The following is a 21811-nucleotide window of genomic DNA, read 5'->3' as shown; positions in this document are numbered from 1 at the left end:
CTATTTTCTCATTCCAAAAACGTCCGGAGGTCTTCGACCAATCATATTTATTTTTATTTTATTTATTTAAGGGCATTTCTATACCATCTTTTACAATATCATATTGAACAAAACGGTTTACAATAATAGTAAAAATAAAAATAAATCAAATCAATCTTAAAATAATATTAAAATACAAACTAGAGTACATAAACTTAAAAAGTAAAATATAAATTAAAAAGAAAAATAAAAAATCAGTAGGAAAAACATACAATTTTTAGTAATAAAACCCTACGCTTCCAATACATGACTTAATAAGCCAAAACTATGTACCCTACACTTAAGTTACTTAAAACACCAGACAGTCAGAAGGAATGAAGAAGGCCGAAAACGTAAGTACCGCAATCAAGAGAGTATACAGTTAGGGTGTTAGGTTATTATTGGATCATGGTTACAAAAGCTTCTTTGAAAAGGTGTGTTTTTATTGCTTTTTTGAATTCTTTGACATCAGTGATTAGCCTTAACGGAGTTGGGAGAGAGTTCCATAATGTAGGCCCTGCCACAGAAAACGCCCTCTCTCTCGTAACATTCAATCTAGCAATTCGCACTGTTGGAACCTCTAGTAGGTTTTTACTCATAGATCTGAGATTTCTTGCTGGTTTATAGAAACACAAAGAGGTGCACAGCCAAATAGTATCTTGCTTATTTATAAGTGTGTGTAATAGTGTTAATATTTTGTATTTTATTCTGTATTTGATTGGCAGCCAGTGTAATTTGTACAAGATAGGAGTAATAGACTTTTTCATTGGCGAGCCAGTAAGTATTCTTGCTGCCACATTTTGGATCAGCTGCAAAGGCTTTATTGTATAATCTGGAAGGCCTAAATAAAGACCATTACAGAAATCTAGACCCGAAAAGATCAGAGACTGCAATACTGTTTGAAAATCTGATATGAAAAGCAATGGTTTTAATCGTTTTAAAAACAAATTATTAACAATATTAGAGATATGGGGCGAAAGTGATAGATTAGTATCTATGAGAACTCCTAAGTTTCAAGCTACTTTTTTTATTGATATCCTTTCTTTTCCTATAGTAATATGGAAAAGTGGACTATTGGTAGGGTTATCAATGACACTAAGAAATACTATTTCTGGTTTTTTTGCATTTAATTTAAGTCTGCTATGAGCAAGCCATTGTTCGATGGTTATAATATAAATCAGAGTAAAGGATAAGGTATCTGTCCATGAGGATTTGTATGGAATGAAAATCTGTATATCATCTGCGTAAATTTTGAACTGGACATTTAATGCAGATAGAATTTGGCAACGTGGTAACAGATATATGTTAAACAGTATCGGTGATAAAGAGGACCCTTGTGGAACTCCTGTAGATTGAGTGTACATTTGGGAGGAGCTATTTCCAATATTGGTTTGAAAATGGTGGTTGGTGAGGTAACTATTAAACCAGTTTAGAACAGTGTCTTGTAAACCAATAGCTTGGAGTCTTGAAATTAGGATTTTATGATCTAGTGTATCAAATGCAGCAGAGATATCCAGTAGGACTAATAAAAAATAGATTTGCGGAACCTCAACAAGCACATCCAGAAAGAAAAATTCAAGATGACCTCTCTCAAGAATATTCTTCCTCTTCTACAGCCCAACGACTGGCTATGCTCCATAGACCTGAAGGATGCGTATTCCCATATACCCATGCACCCTTCCTCCTGACACTACCTTTGTTTCCAAGTTCAGAACAACCACTATCAATTCAAAGTTCTAACTTTTGGCTTCTCCTCAGCCCCGAGGGTATTCACGAAATGTTTAGCGGTGGTGGTGGCTCATCTCCAACAGCTCTCGATACAGATTTTTCCCTATCTCGACGACTGGCTGTTGGTAGCCTCGGATCTGACTATCTTGAAGACTCACACGTTCCAAACAATCAATTGTCTTCAGACATTGGGATTTATAATCAATTACAAAAAGTCCAACCTGCAACCAACCCAGGATCTGCAGTTCATTGGGGCGCTCATCAATACTGTGCAACAGAGAGCTTACCTACCACAAGACAGGATTCAAACTCTGTCCTCTCTTGCTCATGTCTATTCAGTCAATCGCATGCATCGGCACGCCAGATTCTTCAGCTGCTGGGTCATATGGCAGCAGCCATCTATGTCGTCCCATACACAAGTCTGCACATGCGTTGCCTACAATGGGGCCTCAATAATCAATGGTCACAGTACTGGCAACCACTCTTGACCAGAGTACGTCTTACCAAACAAATGCACACCGTCATTCAATGGTGGATAAACACCAGCCACCTGTCCTCAGGAGCACCATGTCAGTTGCCTCATTACCAAATCACTCTCACGACGGATGCATCCAGAAAGGGCTGGGGAGCCCATTTAAATGACTTAAAAACTCAAGGTCGCTGGTCTCTTCTGGAGACCAACTATCAAATCAATCTCCTGGAGCTTTGAGTCATTTGGAAAGCACTTCAAACCTTCTCTTCCCAACTTCGAGGGAAACATCTCATGGTATACACAGACAACCAGGTAGCCATGTTCTATGTAAACAAGGAAGGAGGGTCAGGTTCCTGGATACTCTGTCGAGAGGCACTTCGCATACTGACTTGGACAATATCGAACCAAGTCTCGATACAAGCCACTTACCTTCTCGGATTAGACAATGTAATAGCGGACCGCCTCAGCAGAATTTTCCATCCACGCGAATGGACCTTGAATCGGGACGTGGCATCAAGCCTATTCCAACGGTGGGGCTTTCCAACCATAGACCTCTTTGCCACAGAGAGCAACCGGCAAACACAGACATTTTGCTCCATCTACCCAAGCAAACTTCGTTACACTCCAGATGCTTTCCTCATTCCATGGATGGAGGGTCTACTCTACGCTTACCCTCCCATTCCACTAATATCCAAAACAATACAAAAATGCATCAGAGATGCAGCGGACATGAACCTCATAGCCCCGTCCTGGCCAAGGCAGCCATGGTATGCGTATCTCATGCGACTATCCATTCGCCCACCAATTCTACTGGAAAACCATCTCCAACTGTTAACTCAGGAGGGGGGATCCCTCCTTCATCCAAGCATCAATCCCTCCACCTGACTGCATGGAGGTTGAACGGCACGTATTAAACCATCTAGGACTTCCATCTCAACTTGAGGACATTCTCATTGCATCCAGAAAACCTTCCACCAGGTGTAACTATGCAGGGAAGTGGCATCGTTACTCAGAATGGTTCAAACCAAAAAGACTGGACCCTTACTCTACAACAGTAACACATCTCCTGGAGTACCTCCACACTCTTTACGTAGCTAGTTTGGCATCTACTTCAGTTCATGCGCATATCAGTGCCATTGCAGCTTTCCATCACGCTCATAATGGACTTCCCATTTCCAACCACCATTTAATCTCCAGATTCATGCGTGGTATGCTACATCTTCGACCACCAGTCACAAAACCACCTATACCATGGAATCTCAATATTGTCCTGGAACAATTAATGTTGCCCCCTTTTGAACCTCTAGATTCCTGCCATGTCAAATACCTTACTTTGAAGACAATATTCCTAGTTGCTGTGACATCAGCAAGGAGAGTAAGTGAACTTCAGGCCTTGGTTCATTACTCCCCTTACTTAGAATTCTATCATAATAAAGTCACACTTCAGCCTCATCCTGCCTTCCTTCCTAAACTGGTATCTGCTTTTCACATCAACAAGTCCATTACACTTCCGGTCTTCAAGCCTAAGCCTCATGCGAATGACAGGGATAGACTTCTCCATTCCTTAGACTGTAAGAGAGCGCTGGCTTATTACAAGCAAAGGACACATTCTGAATCCAGACCATCTCAGCTGTTTCTCTCCTTCAATCCAAATTCTCCGAACCAACTTGTCTCCAAGAGAACTCTGTCTAGTTGGTTGTCCCAATGTATAACGTTCTGCTACAATAAGCGTAATATGCCATTGGACACAAGACCAAAAGCACACCAAATTAGAGCGACAGTGGCGTCCGTTGCACATTTCAGAAACGTTCCACTGATAGACATTTGCAAAGCGGCAACGTGGTCTTCTCTCCACACTTTCACATCACACTACTGTCTAGAACAGCAAACCTCTTCTGATGCAGCCATGGGTTTGGCAGTCCTGTCAACCCTTGCACCTAAATAAGACTGTCTACTTTTTTGTTAAAGGGTAGTGTCCTGACCTAAAGAACATAATACCTGGACACCACCCGGGAGCTTGGGACTCCCAGACAGCATGGCTAATTCAGCCTATCGCTGGGAAAAAGCAAGTTTGCTTACCGTAAACGGTGTTTCCGTAGTTAGCAAGATGAATTAGCCATGTGTTCCCGGCCCACCTCCCTAGACAGTTTACAAATAAGCAAAACCTATTTCCACGAACATCTTGCTTGGTTACAAGAGACTGAGATAAAACGGCAATCGTGCGGGAACCTCACCGCACAGCTGTACAGAGTTCAAAACTCTGTACTCTCTGAGAAAACTCTGCCTACTGACCTGGTCGCAACGCTCCCAGACAGCAGGGCTAATTCATCCTGCTATCTATGGAAACACTGTTTACGGTAAGCAAACTTGCTTTTATGAACATATGGAAATAGTCTTTCTTTCTAATTTTTCCTTACTCTCAGGTACTTTGTTAATTTTATTTCTATACAGTGTTGTTTATGGTTGTGTCATCTTCTGATATTGACTGACTATGTTTCGTTGATGTTTAGCATTACTATGGAATCACTCCGGACATGATAAGTGGGAAGATGAAGATAATTGCTTCAGAGAACCTGAAAACTCACATAAAAATCCAAAAGGAGCAAAAAGAATTCCAGAGTCTAATCAAGCCATTTCAGGTCTGGATCAGCAGGTAGGACTCCCCAAAGAAAGGTCATTCAATGAAGCTTCATAAAGCTGAAAGATAAAGTCAGCTTTCTCAGTATGTATAAGGTTTCACAAAATATTTATGGATTTTAGTCATGTTCCAAGAAGTGCATTTAAGATAAAAAAAACATGTTCTATCATTATCTGGATTTAAGATTTATTTTTTTTTTAAATAAAACTTGTTGTCCACATGGATGTGTAGGCTGAGTGTAATATGCCTTCTAGAGCCATGATTTATCTTTCCCCATAAACACAAAATGGAAAAAAAGCCCTAGTGAATCATGCTGTATATGTATTGTTTATTGTTGTACTCCTATACCTGGATTTAAAGCATTTGATAGAGTTTAATAAAGTTCAACCACATATAAGCTTCCAGAGCAGATTAACATTTTCACTCTAATTTTCAGAGATTTTATGACTAAAATAAGAATCTGATCCTATAAACACCAACAAGAAAATATCTTCACTTTACAGTGGAGTCTATCAATGCAGTCTTTAATCGCAGTTTGTTGACCAATCTCTAGTTCTTGGCACTTTTTTTGGCACTAATACTTCCATAGTCAACAGTTATGAATCAAATAAGGACCCCAAAAGCTGCATATTTTCATCTTATTTTAAGGCACTTTGCTATCCTTCTAATTTTATATCTTACCTCTGCATCTGACATAATTGTTTAAATGAAAATCTCCACTAAAGGTATAACAGTAATAATAAAAAAATATTAAAAAAAAAAATCTTCTGTTCAAAATGAGATAGACATAACTCTCTATCCACACTAGTTTAAATTAATGGACAGTGATGGTAGTTTCATATATGGTTCAAATCAGATGCCCTCAGGGTTACTGTGGATAGGATTTGTTTCTTCATTTCAATCAAATAAAAGGGCTCCATAATTCATTGGGGGTGTTGTCAGCAGTTTTTGGCAATTTCACAGGTAAGGAGGTGTTATCTTCATTTAGGATGAAAAATTAGCTTTCACTGGGTAGAGAAAACCTTACCAATGAGAAGAAAATATGCTGTAAGCTTGTTAAGAATTATGAACCCTTCCCCCACCGTCGGGAGGCGAGGCTGGCCGGGAACAGAAGCAAACAAGAACTTCACCAGTACTGGCCCTCGTTCCCCGCAGGTTGAGCCTTTGGGTGCCGGGGCTGGCTGGTCTTAGGTGCATCTCTGTGTGGCTGGTCCCAGAGAGAGTAGGCGGCTGGAAGCAAAGAGTGTCAGAGAGAATAGGTTTTGTCCAAGACCGAGGTACTCTTGGAGGGAGAGGGAGAGAAAGCCTCAAGGGATGAAATTCTACCGCAGTTCCGAAGACAGTAGAGCAGGACCACATGGGACTGGCCCTAAGGAGAGGAAGTGCAGGAGCAGAGGCTTGTATAGTGGTATGCTGAAGTAGGGCAGGGGATCCGCTGTAGCTGGTTGAGTAAAGCATAGAGGAACTGCCTGAGGAACGGCAGTGCAGGAACAAGGACTTGTGATATAGAAGCACTGAGAGGTGCCCCAAGGAGCGGGGAAGCAGAGACACAGTAATGTCGAAGTGCTGAGACAGGTCTAGAGCAGAAGCATGGAGATGGCGTCTTGTAAAATAGAAGCTCTGAGCCAGACCCAGAGGGGCGGAAGTGCCGTGACAGGGTCTCATGATGTAGCAGTGCTGAGGCTGGTCCCGCGGAGCGGGAGCACAGAGACAGAGTCCCAGATGTAGAAGCGCTGAGCCAGACCCCGAGGAGCGGGGAGCACCAAGACAGGGTCCCAGATGTAGAAGCACTGAGCCAGGCCCCGAGGACTGGGAAGTGCCGTGACAGGATACCGATGAGAAGAGCAGGGATCCGTAGAGCAGGAACAACAGGTCCAGAGTACTGGAGCAAGCACCAGAAAGGAAACTGGGAACTCGTTGCCAAGTCGGTTAGTGGTGGATGGAGGCAGTCCTTAAGTATCTCGGGCTAGTGATGTCATCAGACGGGATGAGCCTGAAGTTCCCGCCATTGGCCCTTTAAAGGGAGGACAGATGGTGCGCGCGCGCACGCCTAGGAAGGCCCAAGGTCGGAACGCTGGTCGGCAGCGTCCCAGCCGCCACATGGAGCATAGGGAGCCAGGAGGAATGTGGCGGCAGCGACTGGCCACAGTCGCGAATGTACCGGGAGTAGAGGGCCAAGTATGACATGACGTGAATTGAGCCGGCAGCTGGTGGCCGCACCCGGCGGGCATAACAGTACCCTCCCTCCTAGGTCCCCGTCCGGGGGTTTCGGTTTCAGAGGATAGGTGGCATGGAATTGCTTGTTGAGATTCTTATCTAGAATGTTGGTAGCTGGTTACCAACTCTTCTCCTCCGGTCCAAAGCCTCCCCATGAAAGGAAGTACTCCCATTTCTTCCCGCACTTCCGTACATCAAGAACATCTTGTATTTGGTATACCACATCTGCTTCAGATGACAGTGGTTGTGGCTCAGGCGGCTTCTTGGAGAATCCAGACAATACCAAGGGTTTTAGCAAGGAGGCATGGAAGGCATTATGAATCTTAAGCGAAGGTGGAAGCCGAAGCTTGTAGGTAACTGAGCCCAAACGGTGGAGCACCAGGAAGGGGCCAGTGTATCGAGGTGCGAAGCGTGAAGATGGGAGCTTGAGATGGATAAATCGAGTGCTGAGCCACACCTTGTCGCCCAGTTTGAACTGGGAGCTTACTCAGTAGAGATGTGAATCGTGTGATCGATCGTCTTAACGATCGATTTCGGCTGGGGGGGAGGGAATCGGATCGTCGTGGTTTTGTTTTTGTAAATATCGTGTAAATCGTAAATCAGGGGAGGGCGGGAAAACCGGCACACTAAAACATCCCTAAAACCCACCCCGACCCTTTAAAATAAATCCCCCACCCTCCCGAAACCCCCCAAAATGCCTTAAATTACCTGGGGTCCAGAGCGGGGTCCCGGTGTGATCTTTTACTCTCGGGCCTGCATTGCGTTGTAGAAATGGCGCCGGCGCTACCTTTGCCCTGTCATATGACAGGGCAAAGGTAGCGCCGGCGCCATTTTGTTTTTTGTACCCCGACGTCAGGAGCGTAGGAGATCGCTCCCGGACCCCCGCTGGACCCCCAGGGACTTTTGGCCAGCTTGGGGGGGCCTCCTGACCCCCACAAGACTTGCCAAAAGTCCAGCGGGGGTCCGGGAACGACCTCCTGCAGTCGAATCGTTTTGCCGTACGGCCGGCGCCATTTTGCGCAAAATGGCGCCGGCCGTACGGCAACACCATTCGACTGCAGGAGGTCGTTCCGGACCCCCGCTGGACTTTTGGCAAGTCTTGTGGGGGTCAGGAGGCCCCCCCAAGCTGGCCAAAGGTCCCTGGGGGTCCAGCGGGGGTCCGGGAGCGATCTCCTACGCTCCTGACGTCGTTTTGCCATACAAAATGGCGCCGGCCATACGCCATATGGCCGGCGCCATTTTGTACGGCAAAACGATTCGAGTGCAGGAGGTCGCTCCCGGACCCCCGCTGGACTTTTGGCAAGTCTTGTGGGGGTCAGGAGGCCCCCCCAAGCTGGCCAAAAGTCCTGGGGGTCCAGCGGGGGTCCGGGAGCGATCTCCTACGCTCCTGATGTCGGGGGACAAAAAACAAAATGGCGCCGGCGCTACCTTTGACCTGTCATATGACAGGGCAAAGGTAGCGCCGGCGCCATTTCTACAACGCACCGCAGGCCCGAGAGTAAAAGATCACACCGGGACCCCCGCTCTGGACCCCAGGTAATTTAAGGCATTTGGGGAGGGGGGTTCGGGAGGGTGGGGGATTTATTTTAAAGGGTCGGGGTGGGTTTTAGGGTTGTTTTAGTGTGCCGGTTTTTCCGCCCTCCCCCTTCCCCTCCCCCTTCCCCCGATTTACGATTTTTGACGATAAATCGGGGGAATTCCTATTGTATCGCGCTTCTAACGATTTTTGACGATTTAAAATATATCGGACGATATTTTAAATCGTCAAAAAACAATTCACATCCCTATTACTCAGTGATGAGCGTCGAAGAACATCTTGGCCCTTTGGGCTGCTTGATGTAGTAACTGCTTTGTACTGTTCCAGAGCTGATATAACTCCTGGGTGGTTGACTGAGCCGCTGGTGAAGGAACAGACAAGGGTAGAGGTAGCGGAGGAAGTGGTTGACTTCCGTAGACTACCTGAAAAGGTGAGAAGCCAGTGGATGAAGATGGATGTGAGTTTAAGGCGAATTCCCCCCAAGGAAGGAGATTTGCCCAGTCGTTCTGCCGGAGGTTAACATAAGAACAAAGAAATTGCTTGAGTGTCCTGTTAGTTCTCTCTGCTTGCCCATTGGCTTGGGGGTGATATGCGGAGGTAAAATCCAGGGAGACGTTGAATTGTTTACAGAGAAACCTCCAAAAACGGGTTATGAACTGAACTCCATGGTCAGAAAGAATGTGCTTAGGGAGTCCATGGAGCCGGAACATGTGACGGACAAAAAGGTTGGTGGGTGAGTTGTGGAGCCGATGGGAGGCCAGGCAGAGTAACAAAGTGGGCCATTTTAGAAGAGCGGTCCACAATGACCCAGATGGTATTGTTGCTCCTGGAGGGTGGAAGGTCGACAATAAAATCTGTCACAATGTGGGTCCACGGCTCACTAGGGATAGGCAGAGGTTGCAAAAGACCCTACAGGCATCCCAATGGAGGCATGTGGCGAGCGCAAGTAGGGCAAGACTCCACATAGGCCTGCACATCCTTCCTCATGGTCGGCCACCAATAAAACTGCTGGAGGGTGGCCAAGGTCCTGGACTGCCCGGGGTGTCCTGCAATGAGGGAATCTTGGGCCCAGCAGAGAACCCTCCGGCACAGCTGGCACGGGACCACTATCTTCATAGGTGGGAGCGGGTATGTGGCTGCCAGGATGACCTTAGCAGGATCAATAATGTGCCCTGGGGGATCCGAAACATCCTCCGGGACAAAGGACCTTGAGAGGGCATCAGCCCGGCAGTTCTTGTTGGCAGGTCAGTAGCGCAGCAGGAAATTAAATCGGGTGAAAAAGAGAGCCCAGCGGGCCTGACAGTAATTTAAGCATTGGGCCCGATGCAGGTACTCGAGGTTCTTGTGGTCGGTGTACACCATGATTTGATGCTGAGCTCCCTCGAGCCAGGGGCGCCACTCCTCGAAAGCCAGCTTAATAGCCAGAAGCTCCTTATCTACTATGGCATAATTTCGCTCAGCTGGACAAAAGCACTTGGGGAAAAAGGAGCATGGATGTAAAGTTTGATTAGAAGAGTACTGGCTTAAAACCACCCCAACTCCCTCGGCGGAGGTGTCGACCTCGACAATAAATGGGCATCTGGGATCGGGATGTTGGAGACAAGGCTCGTGGAGAAAGGCGGCTTTGAGGTCCTGGAAGACAGTCACGGCCTCTGGGGACCAGTGAGATGGATTAGCCTCTTTGCAGGTCATGGCTGTAGGGGGTGCGGCCAGAGAAAAGTAGTGATGGATGAAGGACCGATAAAATTGGCAAAGCCAAGAAATCTTTGTAAAGACCAAAGGCCCATGGGCTGAGGCCAGTCTCGAATGCTTTTCAGCTTCTGAGGGTCCATTCTGAAACCTTGACTCGAGACGATGTATCCGAGGAAAGGGACGGTCTGCTCAAATGAACATTTTTCTAATTTAGCGTACAGCTGGCTATCTCGGAGGCGCTGGAGAACGCAGGTGACATCTTGGCGGTGGCTTTGCAGATCTTTAGAAAAGATCAAAATGTCATCAAGATACACCTCGACACATTGGTATAACATGTCCCTGAAAACCCCGTTCATTAAGTTCTGGAAGACAGCCGGGGCGTTGCAAAGGCCGAACGGCATCACGAGATATTCATTGTGGCCATCTCTGGTATTAAAAGCTGTCTTCCACTCATCACTGTCACAGATACGAACCAGGTTATAGGCTCCCCTGAGATCCAGTTTGGAAACTATTTTGGCCCCTTGGAGCCTGTCAAAAAGTTCTGCAATGAGGGGTAGAGGATAACTGTCCTTCTGGGTGATCTCATTCAAACCCTTGTAGTCGATGCAGGGAAGGAGCGTACCACCCTTTTTCCCCACAAAGAAAAAATCTGCTCCGGCGGGAGACTTGGAGGGTCAGATGAACCCTTTAGCCAAGTTCTTGCGGATGTACTCCGACATATCCTGAGTTTCGATGAGCGACAGCAGGTAAATTCTGACCCGAGGGGGCTCGGTGTTGGGCAGAAGGTTGATAGCGCAATCGTAGGCTCGGTGCGGTGGCAGAGTGTCGGCGGCCTTTTTGGAAAACACATCTGCAAAGTCTGAATACCGAGGAGGAAGGCCACGAAGAAGGAGTGAGGTACTGTTGCGACCGTCGGTCTTCGACGGCTTCGCCCAGCCTACCTCTCACTACTTGCGGCTCCTCCCGCTCACCTCGGACTACTGGCTGCCGCAGCATCTGTTTGCCGTCCTCTCCAGCGACCCCAGACCAGCTTTGGTGCTGCCTCCCGCCATGCTCCTCCAAGGTACCTTAGGGCGCGCACGCGCACGCACGCCGCCCTCATCTTTATTTCCACGTTGGCGCAAACCTCAGGTGCGTCCCCCTGACATGACGTCACGCTGCCCGGATATTTAAGCCTACAGTATTTGCTAGCTCATCGAGTTAGCAACGGTTACTCTACAGATGGGATTCGCTCTCCGTACCGAAGCTACTCTGCCACTCCAGTGCTATCTGGAACTCTTACACCCTTTGGGGTTGCTAACGGGGTACCTGCTCCTCGGGGGCCTCTTCTGCTTCTTTCAGGTGCTATCAGGAAACCGGTACTCACTCCTCGAGGGCCCATGTTTCCTGAGTCGCTGCCTGCATCTTCAAACCTTTCTACTTGGAAGACTTCACTAACAGTTTCCATCTGTGAGTACAACTCCCATCTATTCCACAGTACTGCTTCACTGGAACCAGGTACTCGCTCCTCGAGGGCCTGCCCTCTGTTCCGGTGCCAGACCTCTTGTCTAGTGGAATCTCTGTTACTGCTATGTGAGTACAATACAACTGAATCTCTCTGCTCTAAGGGATCAGGTACTCGCTCCTCGAGGGCCTGCTCTCCCTGTCTCGGAGCTTCACCTAATTCTACCTGGGACTCTGAATGCTTCTTATTGTGTACTCCTAACTCTCAGTCTCTTTCCACTAAGGCACTGCCTAGCAGAGCACTCGCTGTTCCAGCGTTCTGTGGGAGACCTGCCCAGCCGGGCTCAACATCCACTACTCACTACTGTCACCTCTGGTGGCTCCAAAACTGTTTAGTAAAAGATTCAAATCTGTGTTTGTGAGTCCAGAGTCTAGCCTGACACTGTGGTCCCTCACGGGACTGCCCCCCGTAGGCATGGTCAGCTGCCACAGTGTCCAAGGATCCACCCAAACATCAATAACCATAACAGATTGCTAACTCCATGGATCCGGCTCAGCTCAATGCCTTTCAGGCCATTCCAGGCCTGGCCCTGCGCATTGCTGAACAACAAGATGCATTGGAAAAACTCACTACTGTGTTTCATCAGCTGCACGCACAGAAGAATCAAGACTCTACTTCCAGTAATGAAGGTCAGTTACCTGAAGTAACTGTAAAGGCTACTGTGCCTCTTGCTGCTCCAGTACGTTTCTCTGGGGAGATTCAGAGAACTAGAGGCTTCTTAAATCAGTGTTGTATGCATTTTGCATTACATCCTTCTCACTTCCCTACAGCCTACGCCAAGACTACTTACATTCTATCTTATCTTGATGGAAGGCTTTGTCTTGGGCTTCCTCGCTGTGGGAACGCAAAGACCCTATACTTCAGGATATTGACGGATTTATGGACTTGTTCAAATCCGTTTTTGATGATCCTGCCCAACACACTGTTGCTGGTTCTGCTTTGGTGGACCTGAAGCAAGGCAACCGACCACTGGCTGATTTCGCTACAGAGTTCCGGTTTCCCCCCTGCTCTGCAGACCCACTCAGTGATATCATCTGAGGTCCCTCGCTGGTGTTCTCGGCTCTGCGGACCAATGCCGTGAGGACTCACTTCCGGGTTCCCGCCATGCTGCGAACCTGTGCCATGTATCATCTGAGGAACCCTCACCGGTGCACCCCACTCTACTGATCACTACCGTACTCTTCCACCAAGGAACCTCCCTGCATTCTCAACTACTGATTCAGTGTGTTACAATGACTATATTTCTCGGCACCCATGCTCCTCCGGTAATGCCGCTTCCTCATTTGACTCTTGTCTCAAGCAAGACTGACGTCAGCAGTTGCTGCCGTTCCGTGGCCCACTTCCAGGGGTCACCCTCTACGTCTCCACCTCTACGTCTGCTGTATCTCCATCCCACAGCTGAGGCTCCGCCTCCCAACGGTGAGGCCCAGCAGGGCTCCTCCCCCTGGGTGATTCCACCTCTCACCACTGCCAAAAGGTTCACTCACTTACTTATCCTAACAGTTTTCTTAGAAGCCTCTCATGAGGGTCTTTGTCAAACACCTTCTGAAAATCCAAATACACAACATCTACCGGTTCACCTTTATCCACATGTTTATTAACCCCTTCAAAAAAATGAAGCAGATTTGTTAGGCAAGACTTCCCTTGGATAAATCCATGTTGACTGTGTTCCATTAAACCATATCTTTCTATATGTTCTACGATTTTGATCTTTATAATAGTTTCCACTATTTTTCCCAGCCAATCAATCCACCCAGCAAAATCAATAAGAGAGTCCAGAGATGTAGGCAATTCGCGGGCCGCCAGCTCGTCTTTGATTCGAGAGCTAAATCCCTTGAGGAAGATGGAACGAAGACAGTCAAGGTCCCAGTGTAGTTCCGAACCCAAGGTTCGGAACTCGATGACGTAGTCTGCCAGGGACCTGGTGCCCTGCCGAAGGTGAAGGAGCATGGATCCAGCCGTGGATTGTCTGCCCAGGTCATTGAAGACAGAGCGGAACAGGGCAAGAAACCCGGGCAGGTCTCGGAGGTCAGGGTACGCACGCTCCTAGAGGGGTGAGGGTTAGGCCAAGGCCTTACTATCCAGGAGAGAAAGGATGTAGGTGGTTTTAGTGATCACGTCTGGGAAATAAGCTGGTTGCAGCAGAAGTGCATATTACATTGGTTCAGAAAACCCCTGCACAACAGGGGATTCCCAGAGAAACGTGAAGGTGCCAGCAACGGAACAGTTGACCGTGAAACCAGCATGGGAGCCGAGGTGTTGGACCTGTGAGAAGACGAATCGGTCTACGGTCACCCAAATGGTCCCAATAACGAGAGGGTGCCGGCAGCTGAGTCACTGAAGAGTCTTGACCCTTGGGGCTGGTTCTGAGGTGGACGAGGCCCTGGCATCCAATCGGGCCGATAACTCCCCTACCGAACCAGTAAGGACCTCGAGGTACTGTTGTTGATACTGCAGCTGCTGGGCCAATCCTGGCAGGTCCAAGGGGACAGGCGCATCCGCTGAGTCCATGGCCTTTCAATCTGTTATGGAGTCTCAGTTTAGTGAACCCTTAGGCCGACCTGCAGGAGATTGGGAAAAATGTTCAAAGTCTCTAGTATGAGGCAGGCCGGGAGGCAGATGTTCAGGCAGGACGAGGAGGTGATCTTCACCCTGGAAGCTGGTACTCCCCCGGGAGGAGCCCGTAGGAGCCCAGCCGCTGGGACTTAGGCGGCTTCACCCTTGGAAGCCAAAGGCCCCCCGGGAGGAGCCTGTAGGGGCCCGGCCACTGGGACTTAGGTGAGTTGGTGATCAGGACTGGAAACTGGAACCAGACTTGAACAGTAGACAGGAACTGTAGCAAGACTCGGGTACTGGAACCAGGCAGGAACTGTAGCAGGACTCGGGTACTGGAACCAGGCAGGAACTGTAGCAGGCAAGCAGGAATCAAGCAGGTACTGTAGCAGGAAAGCAGGAACGGAGCGAGTACCAAGGCAGCTCGCTCCGGGGCACAAAGCAACAAGGAACCAAGAGGAAAACCCGTTGCAAGGCAAAGACTGAGTGTCTGCGGCCGGCTTGTCAAGGCCACGGCATCTGATGTCAGGAATTGGGCGGAGTCACCACTGGCGGGAAACGGCCTAGAAAAGCGCCTAAGTGGCACGCGCGCGCACGTGCCTAGAAGCAGGGCGTCCATGGGAGGCTTACCGGCGGCGCGGCCCCCGCGGGGATGCCGCTGAACAGGCCGCAAACCAGGCCTCCAGGAGCAGGAACAGGTCCAGGAGCACAGAGGTAAGGGTCTGGTCGCAGCACTCGCGGCCAGAACCGCAACAGGAGGAAGTGCAGAAGTGGCATTGTGAGACTCAGAGGTGAAGGGATGGAATATGTAGAGGCTGACAAGAAAAAAAAGTGGAATTGCTTAACAAATATTTCTGTTTGGTGTTCACCGACCAAGGGCCAGTAGGACTACAAAAAATTTAAACAAGATTGGAAGTGAAGCAAATCTTAAGCGAATTTCAGAAAAGTGTGTTAATGAGAAGCTAGCTAAATTTAAAGTAGATAAAGTGATGGAGCCGGACGAGATACATCCAAGTGTATTAAAGGAACAGAGAGAGGTTCTAGCAGCTCCTCTGGCTGACTGTTTCAATGCTTCTTTAGAGTTGGGTGTAATTCTAGAGGACTGGAGACAGGCAGATGTTTTTCCTTTTCACAATCCTGAAGACTGGGAACTACTGGCTGCTTAATCTGACCTCTGATGAGCAAATTAATGGAATTGCTGCTAAAAGAGAAGATAATATAGTTTCTGGAGTCCAATAGATTGCAAGTTGTGAGGCAGCATGGTTTTACCAGAGATTTTGTCAGACAAATCTGATTAATTTCTTTATTGGATGACCAAGGAGTTGGTACAGGGGAGAGCACTAGATGTCGCAAACTTGGATTTCAGTAAGTTTTTATTTATAGTCAACTTATAAATAAACTGAGCACCTTTATTAAGGGACCTAAAGTGACTGACTGGGTTAGAAGGTGGATGAATGGGAGCAATACAATTAATGGTAAAGCGTATATTCCAACAAGAGAGATGTTATTAGTCTTCCGCTGCAGAGTTAGACTAACTCTTTTCAACATTTTTGTAAGCAACATTATGGAAGGATTGTCAGGAAAGTTTTGTCTTTGGGCAGATCTGCAACAGGATAGACAGCTGAAATGTGTAAAAGACAAGGAAGGATCTAGTATAACTTGAGGAATGGTCTAGAGTCTGGCAGCTAAGATTTAATGCTAAAAAAAAATGCAGAATCATATATTTGGACTGCAAAAACCCAAAGGAGCAGTACATTTTAGAGGTGAAATACTTCTAAGAATGAAAGAAGAAAGGGATCTGAGGGTTATCATATCTGATTATCTTAAGGTGGCCAAATAGGTGTACAAGACAATGACAGAAGACAGAAAGATGATTGGGTGCATAGGGAGAGAAATGGTCAGCAGGAAAAAAGAGATGAGGTCTCATCAGGGATCCTGTACAAGTCCCTGATGAGACCTCAAATTGGAATACGACATACAATTCAGGAAACCACACCTTCAAAAGGATATAAGCTGGTTGAAGCCAGTCCAGAGGGTGGCTATTAAAATGATAAATGGCCTTCATTCTGTAGCATATGGGGGCAGACTTAAAGATCTAAACTTATACGCTAGAAAAAAGATAGGATAGGGGACATAGAGATATTTAAATTCTCCTAAGGTTTCCATGCACAGGAGGTGGGTCTCTTTCTAGAATGAGAGGGTCATGGGATGAGGGTGCCAGATATAGACTCAGGAGTAATCTAAGGAAATATTTGTTTACAGAGAGGGTGATTTATGTATGGAGCAGTCTCCCTGTGGAGGTGATGGAGACAAGGACAGTATTTGAACTTAAGAAAACATGGGATAAGAAAATTTCTGAGTGGTAGGGATTGTAAAGTCTTTTTCTGACGTCATGTTTCTAAGTAATTATTTCTTCTTCCTTTCTCAGTGCATCAGAACCTGCATGTTACAATCTGATCCCTATATTGGCCAGTGGAAAAGTGTTTGGTATGAGCATAGAGATTAGCATTAACCTACTGGACAATGACGACAACATGGAAGTTCTTCAGGGCCTTATGATGGAGGCCCAAGACTTGGCATTTCCTCTGCTGCGAAATGTCTCTGTGCATAGTATTTCAGATGAGGCCTTCCTCAAGGCAGATGTTATCATTGTGCTTGATGATTTTTTTCCACGTATGGGCCAGACCCATAGAGAATGCAAAAAACAAATGGCTAAACAGTGCAAGAAGTATGGTGAGCTAATTGAACGAAATGCCAATAGGGAAGTGAAAGTTATTGTGGCAGGACGTACATTTGTAAATTTGAAGACTTTTTTGATCTTGCAGCATGTGCCATCCATAGAGAAGTACAATGTGGTTGCTTTAGCATCGGAACTGGAATGGAAAGCTAAAGCTCAGTTGGCAAGGAAACTGGGAATGTCTGCAGCAGGTGAGTCAGTGTGGAAGTGTTTAATATTCCAGTGTTCCCTTTTCAAGCATAGAGGGAGCCCATATAAAGTGGAAACTGTTCATTTTCTTGCTTGTCATTTTTCTCATTAGCTATATTGTTCCATAATTTTAGATATATTGATATTCCCAGGAGAGTGCATACAGAATAGGTTATAGAGTTCATGGCTCTCAGAGAATAAATCCAATCTCTGGAGGCTACAGGCATTCAGAGATGTTTATCAAGGAAACCTTCAGGGACATACTAGAGTGTCGCACTACCAGTCTGGTAGCCTCTGTGCTGCCTTGGAGAAACAAGACCACCTGGAAGGAGACTATCACCTTGGTGTAGCAGGAAGTGATCTTACAGCTAAGATCTGCTCTCCAGATCATACAGAATCCTCTTTCCCCAAGGATGGGTCTTCAAGGACTTATGCCCAGCAGGAAAGGTTTAAATGGCCATTGAAGTTGGCTACTTAGTCATTAAGAATGTAGATGGCTGGGTGGCCTTGTGGGTGTGAGGATTGCTTGATAACTTATCTGCCTGGTGCAAAGCTGGTGGGCCTCACACTTTACCTAGATAGGATTTTCGACCACTGCTGGGGAGAAGCTGATTGTCATGGTACATGTGGGTAACAACAACATAAGAAGATGTGGGACGGAGGTTCCAGTAGCCACATTTCGGCTTTTAAGTAAGAAAAAAACAGAACCTCCAGGATAGCATTCTCAGAAAAACTTCCCATTCCATCTACAAGAACCCAGAAGCAGACAGAGCTCTGGAGTCTCAATGCATAGATGAGACAATGGTGCAGAGAAGAAGGCTTTACATTTGTTAGAAACTTGGCAACATTTTGGGGAAGGGGAGCCTATGCAGAAAGGATGGGCTCCACTTTAACCAGGTGGAACCAGGCTGCTGACGCTAATTTATTTATTATTTACTTTTATTTTATTAAATTTATAGTTCACTGATTCATAAGCTCAGTGAGTTACAATTAACATACTCAGTCTACTAGATAAATGAAGCTTGACCGACGTGCCACAAATGCGCAGTAGAGAGCAACTCTACCGCGCATGCGCAGGCAGCACATCAGTCAGAACTTGCCAGTAACAAAAATGGCGCGGCAAGGAGCAGTAGCAGCGGCAGCGACGAGCAGTAGCGGCGGCGGCAGTGGCAGCGACAAGCAGTAGCAGCGGCGGCAGTGGCAGCGGCGCGCGCGAGGGAGAGAGGGACCTCCCCCAGAGATCTTCCGTCTGCGCCATCCGGAGAGGGAGTGACTGAGGGGAGGGGGAAGAGAGTGACTGAGGGGAGGGGGAGGGAGGAGAGAGGGAGGGGGAAGAGTGGGGGGTGGGAGGAGAAAGTGAGGGGGGGAGAGAGAATAGAGGGTGAGGGAGAATGAGGGGAGGGAGGGGAGAATCAGGGGTAAGGAAATGGACTGAAAAAAAAATGTTAATGTAGCCCGTTGTTACGGGCTTAACGGCTAGTCTACTAGATAAATGAAGCTTGACCAACGTGCCGCAAATGCGCAGTAGAGAGCAACTCTACCGCGCATGCGCAGGCAGCATGTCAGTCAGAACTTGCCAGTAACAAAAATGGCGCGGCAAGGAGCAGTAGCGGCGGCAGCGATGAGCAGTAGTGGCAGCGGTGGCAGGACGAGCAGTGGCAGCAGCGACGAGCAGTAGCGGCGGCAGCACCAGTGACGAGCAGTAGCGGCGGTGGCGGCGCGCGTGAGGGAGGGAGGGACCTCGCCCGGAGATCTTCCGTCTGCGCCATCCGGAGGGGGAGTGACTGAGGGGAGGGGGGAGAGAGTGACTGAGGGGAGGGGGGAGGGGGAGAGAGTGAGGGGAGGGAGGAGAGATTGAGGGGGAGGAGAGGGGAGGGGGAAGAGTGGGGGGTGGGAGGAGAAAGTGAGGGGGGGAGGGAGACTAGAGGGTGAGGGAGAATGAGGGGAGAATGAGGGGTAAGGAAATGGACTGAAAAAAATGTTAATATAGCCCGTTGTTACGGGCTTAACGGCTAGTAAATATATAAACCAAGACACTTATTTATTTGTATTTATTTATTTAAACTCTTTTCTATACCATCGTTAAGCTAGAAGCCGTCACAACGGTTAACAATAAGGCATTTAAAATGGAGCTGAAGTAAGTTGCGTGCGCCGGCCAACTGCTGGCACGCGATCTCTGACACAGCGGCAAATAGCTGCTGTGTCAGAGGCCTCTAGCCCCGCCTCCGACCTGGACCGCCCATGCCCTGCCCCTTTTTGCAAGCCCCAGGACTTACACGTATCCCGGGGCTTTACGCGCATCGCTGGGCCTTTTTTAAATAGGCCCGGCGCGCATAAGGCCAGTTGCGCGCGTAAATCCTCCAGATTACGCACGTAACCTTTTGAAAATCCGGCCCTTTATTTGGAACACCAATTTCGGCATCCTCACTTTATTTTGGTGACTGAACCAGGGGTTCTGGAGATTAACTTCTCCACCCCCCCCCCCCCCCCCCCCCCCCCATCCAGACTCAGATCTGGACCCATGGCACCTCTTAATGGTGTTCACAGCATAAGACAGGGGCCATCTACACATGTCTGCAATTAAACAGACCCATCCTGAAGCTCAGTATCAGAGCTCAAGCCCCCAAATAGGACAGACCAAGATTCAGGATCAGATCTGGCTCTTTCCACCCTTACAGAGCTAAAAGATTTAAAGCTGAATTAAAAAAAAATACACATTTAAAAATGAGTATATATGAGCCAGATCTTAAAATCTACGCCTGATTTTATAACATGCGCGCAGTGCCGTGCGCATGTTATAAAATCCGGGCTCGGCACGCACAAGGGGTTGCACACATGTGCACCTTGCGCGCGCCGAGCCAGAGGGGAGCCCCGTTGGCTTTCCCCGTTCCCTCCAAAGCCGCTCCGAAATCGGAACTTTTTTTCCAGCCCCCCCTCCCACCTTCCCCTCCCTTCCCTATCTAACCCACCCCCCCATCCCTAACTAAATCCCCCCTACCTTTACGCCAAAAGTTACGCCTGCCTGAGGCAGGTGTATCTTGCGCTGCCGGCACGCCATGCCCTGGCACAGGCCGCTGTGCCGGAGCACTCGACCCCGCCCCGGATCGCCACCACACCCCCGGCCATGCCCTGAACCGCCGTCACGCCCCCGGCCACGCCACGAGCCGCCGTCACGCCCCCAGACCACCCCTTTTTGCAAGCCCCGGGACATAAGTGCGTCCTGGGGCTTGCGCATGCCGCCAAGCCCATGCAAAATAGGCTCGGTGCGCGCAGGGGAAGATTTTCTCGGATTACGCGCGTATGTTACGCAAGTAGCCTTTGAAAATCTGCCCCTATGTGCTTACGTAGCCTCTACTTTCATATTCTGTATTTTATAAAAGTGTAAAATATGCATGTATTTTCTCTTTCACGTGCACAAATATGCACATAAAAAAGGGACAGTCTAAGGGCATTATAGGGCGGGACCAACAATTACGCATGTAAATTGCTATTTTAAAAAAGACGCGTATATATATTTACCAGCTTGCATATTTTTGCACTTGCTAATTATCTGGTAAAAGTGATTTTAGATATATTTATTCGGCTGAATTTTAAAATGGTCACACATGTAAAAAACAGGGCTTACATGTGTGCCCAGGCCTTGTGCACGCTGCGTGCATTTTCAAAGGGGCCAAGCCACACGCGTAACCCCTGTTATATGCAGAAGTGCTGGGCCCAGAGAAAGGGGCAGTCCGGGGGACAAGGAGGGGCGGGAATGGAAGCGGCTGGTACAGCAGCCATTTGCCGCTGTGCCGAGGAAGCGAGCACCGGCAACCTGCAGGTGCACGCAAGTTGCTACTGCTCCTGAAGAGGAATAAGAGGTAAAGTAAAAAATTTAGGGTTAGATAGGATAGGGATGGGATCGGGGAGAAGAGGGAAAGTGGGAGGAAGGCCAGTTAGGGGGGCTGAAAAGTTCCCTCCCAGTCCGCTCCTCCTTATTGGAGCGGACTAGGAGGGAACTGGGAGAGGCCCGATCTTGTCACTGCGCATGCTTTTACAAAATTAGCCCCCCCCCGCTGGGAAGCACGCGCACATGGATGTGCACGCACACGTTTGAAAATCTATTCCAATATATCTATCACTGTAAGAGGGGCACTTTCAACTCAGGGTGGGTTTGAATCATAAGAACTTTATGCAAACCTTTTTTAAACCCAGTTACACTAACTGCCGTAATCATATCCTCTGGCAATGAATTCCAGAGCTTAATTATGCATTGAGTGAAAAAGAATTTTCTCTGATTTGTTTTAAATGAGCTACTTCCTAATTTCATGGAGTGCCCCCTAGTCCTTCTATTGTCTGAAAGAGTAAACAACCAATTTTACATTTACCTGTTCAAGTCATTCATTCCCTCCCCCATGGCCAGGGTGTAAGGGTCTGTAGTGCAGCAAAGTAACACCGCACCACTGCCAACCCATCCTGAGTTGAAAATGCTCCTCTTAGAGTGGTAGATATATATAATGTCATATTTCTCTCTCTCTCCCTCCTCC

At 47.9% G+C, this 21811-nt stretch overlaps 1 protein-coding gene across 3 annotated transcripts in view; it reads left to right on the top strand.

Moving 5' to 3' along the window:
* The window catches only part of MDH1B (malate dehydrogenase 1B), a 128351-nt gene that overhangs the window by 48266 nt on the left and 58274 nt on the right, over positions 1-21811 (top strand). For all 3 annotated transcript variants that reach the window (XM_029606350.1, XM_029606349.1, XM_029606348.1), the window contains 2 exons: positions 4729-4871; positions 16788-17287. In XM_029606350.1, coding sequence (XP_029462210.1) covers positions 4729-4871; positions 16788-17287 — 643 coding nt within the window. The remainder of the gene's footprint in view (positions 1-4728; positions 4872-16787; positions 17288-21811) is intronic.

Source organism: Rhinatrema bivittatum, chromosome 6, assembly GCF_901001135.1.
Source record: "Rhinatrema bivittatum chromosome 6, aRhiBiv1.1, whole genome shotgun sequence".
NCBI lineage: Eukaryota > Metazoa > Chordata > Amphibia > Gymnophiona > Rhinatrematidae > Rhinatrema > Rhinatrema bivittatum.
The sequence above is the reverse complement of the archived record's forward strand: the minus strand, read 5'-3'. Positions and strand labels throughout refer to the sequence as shown.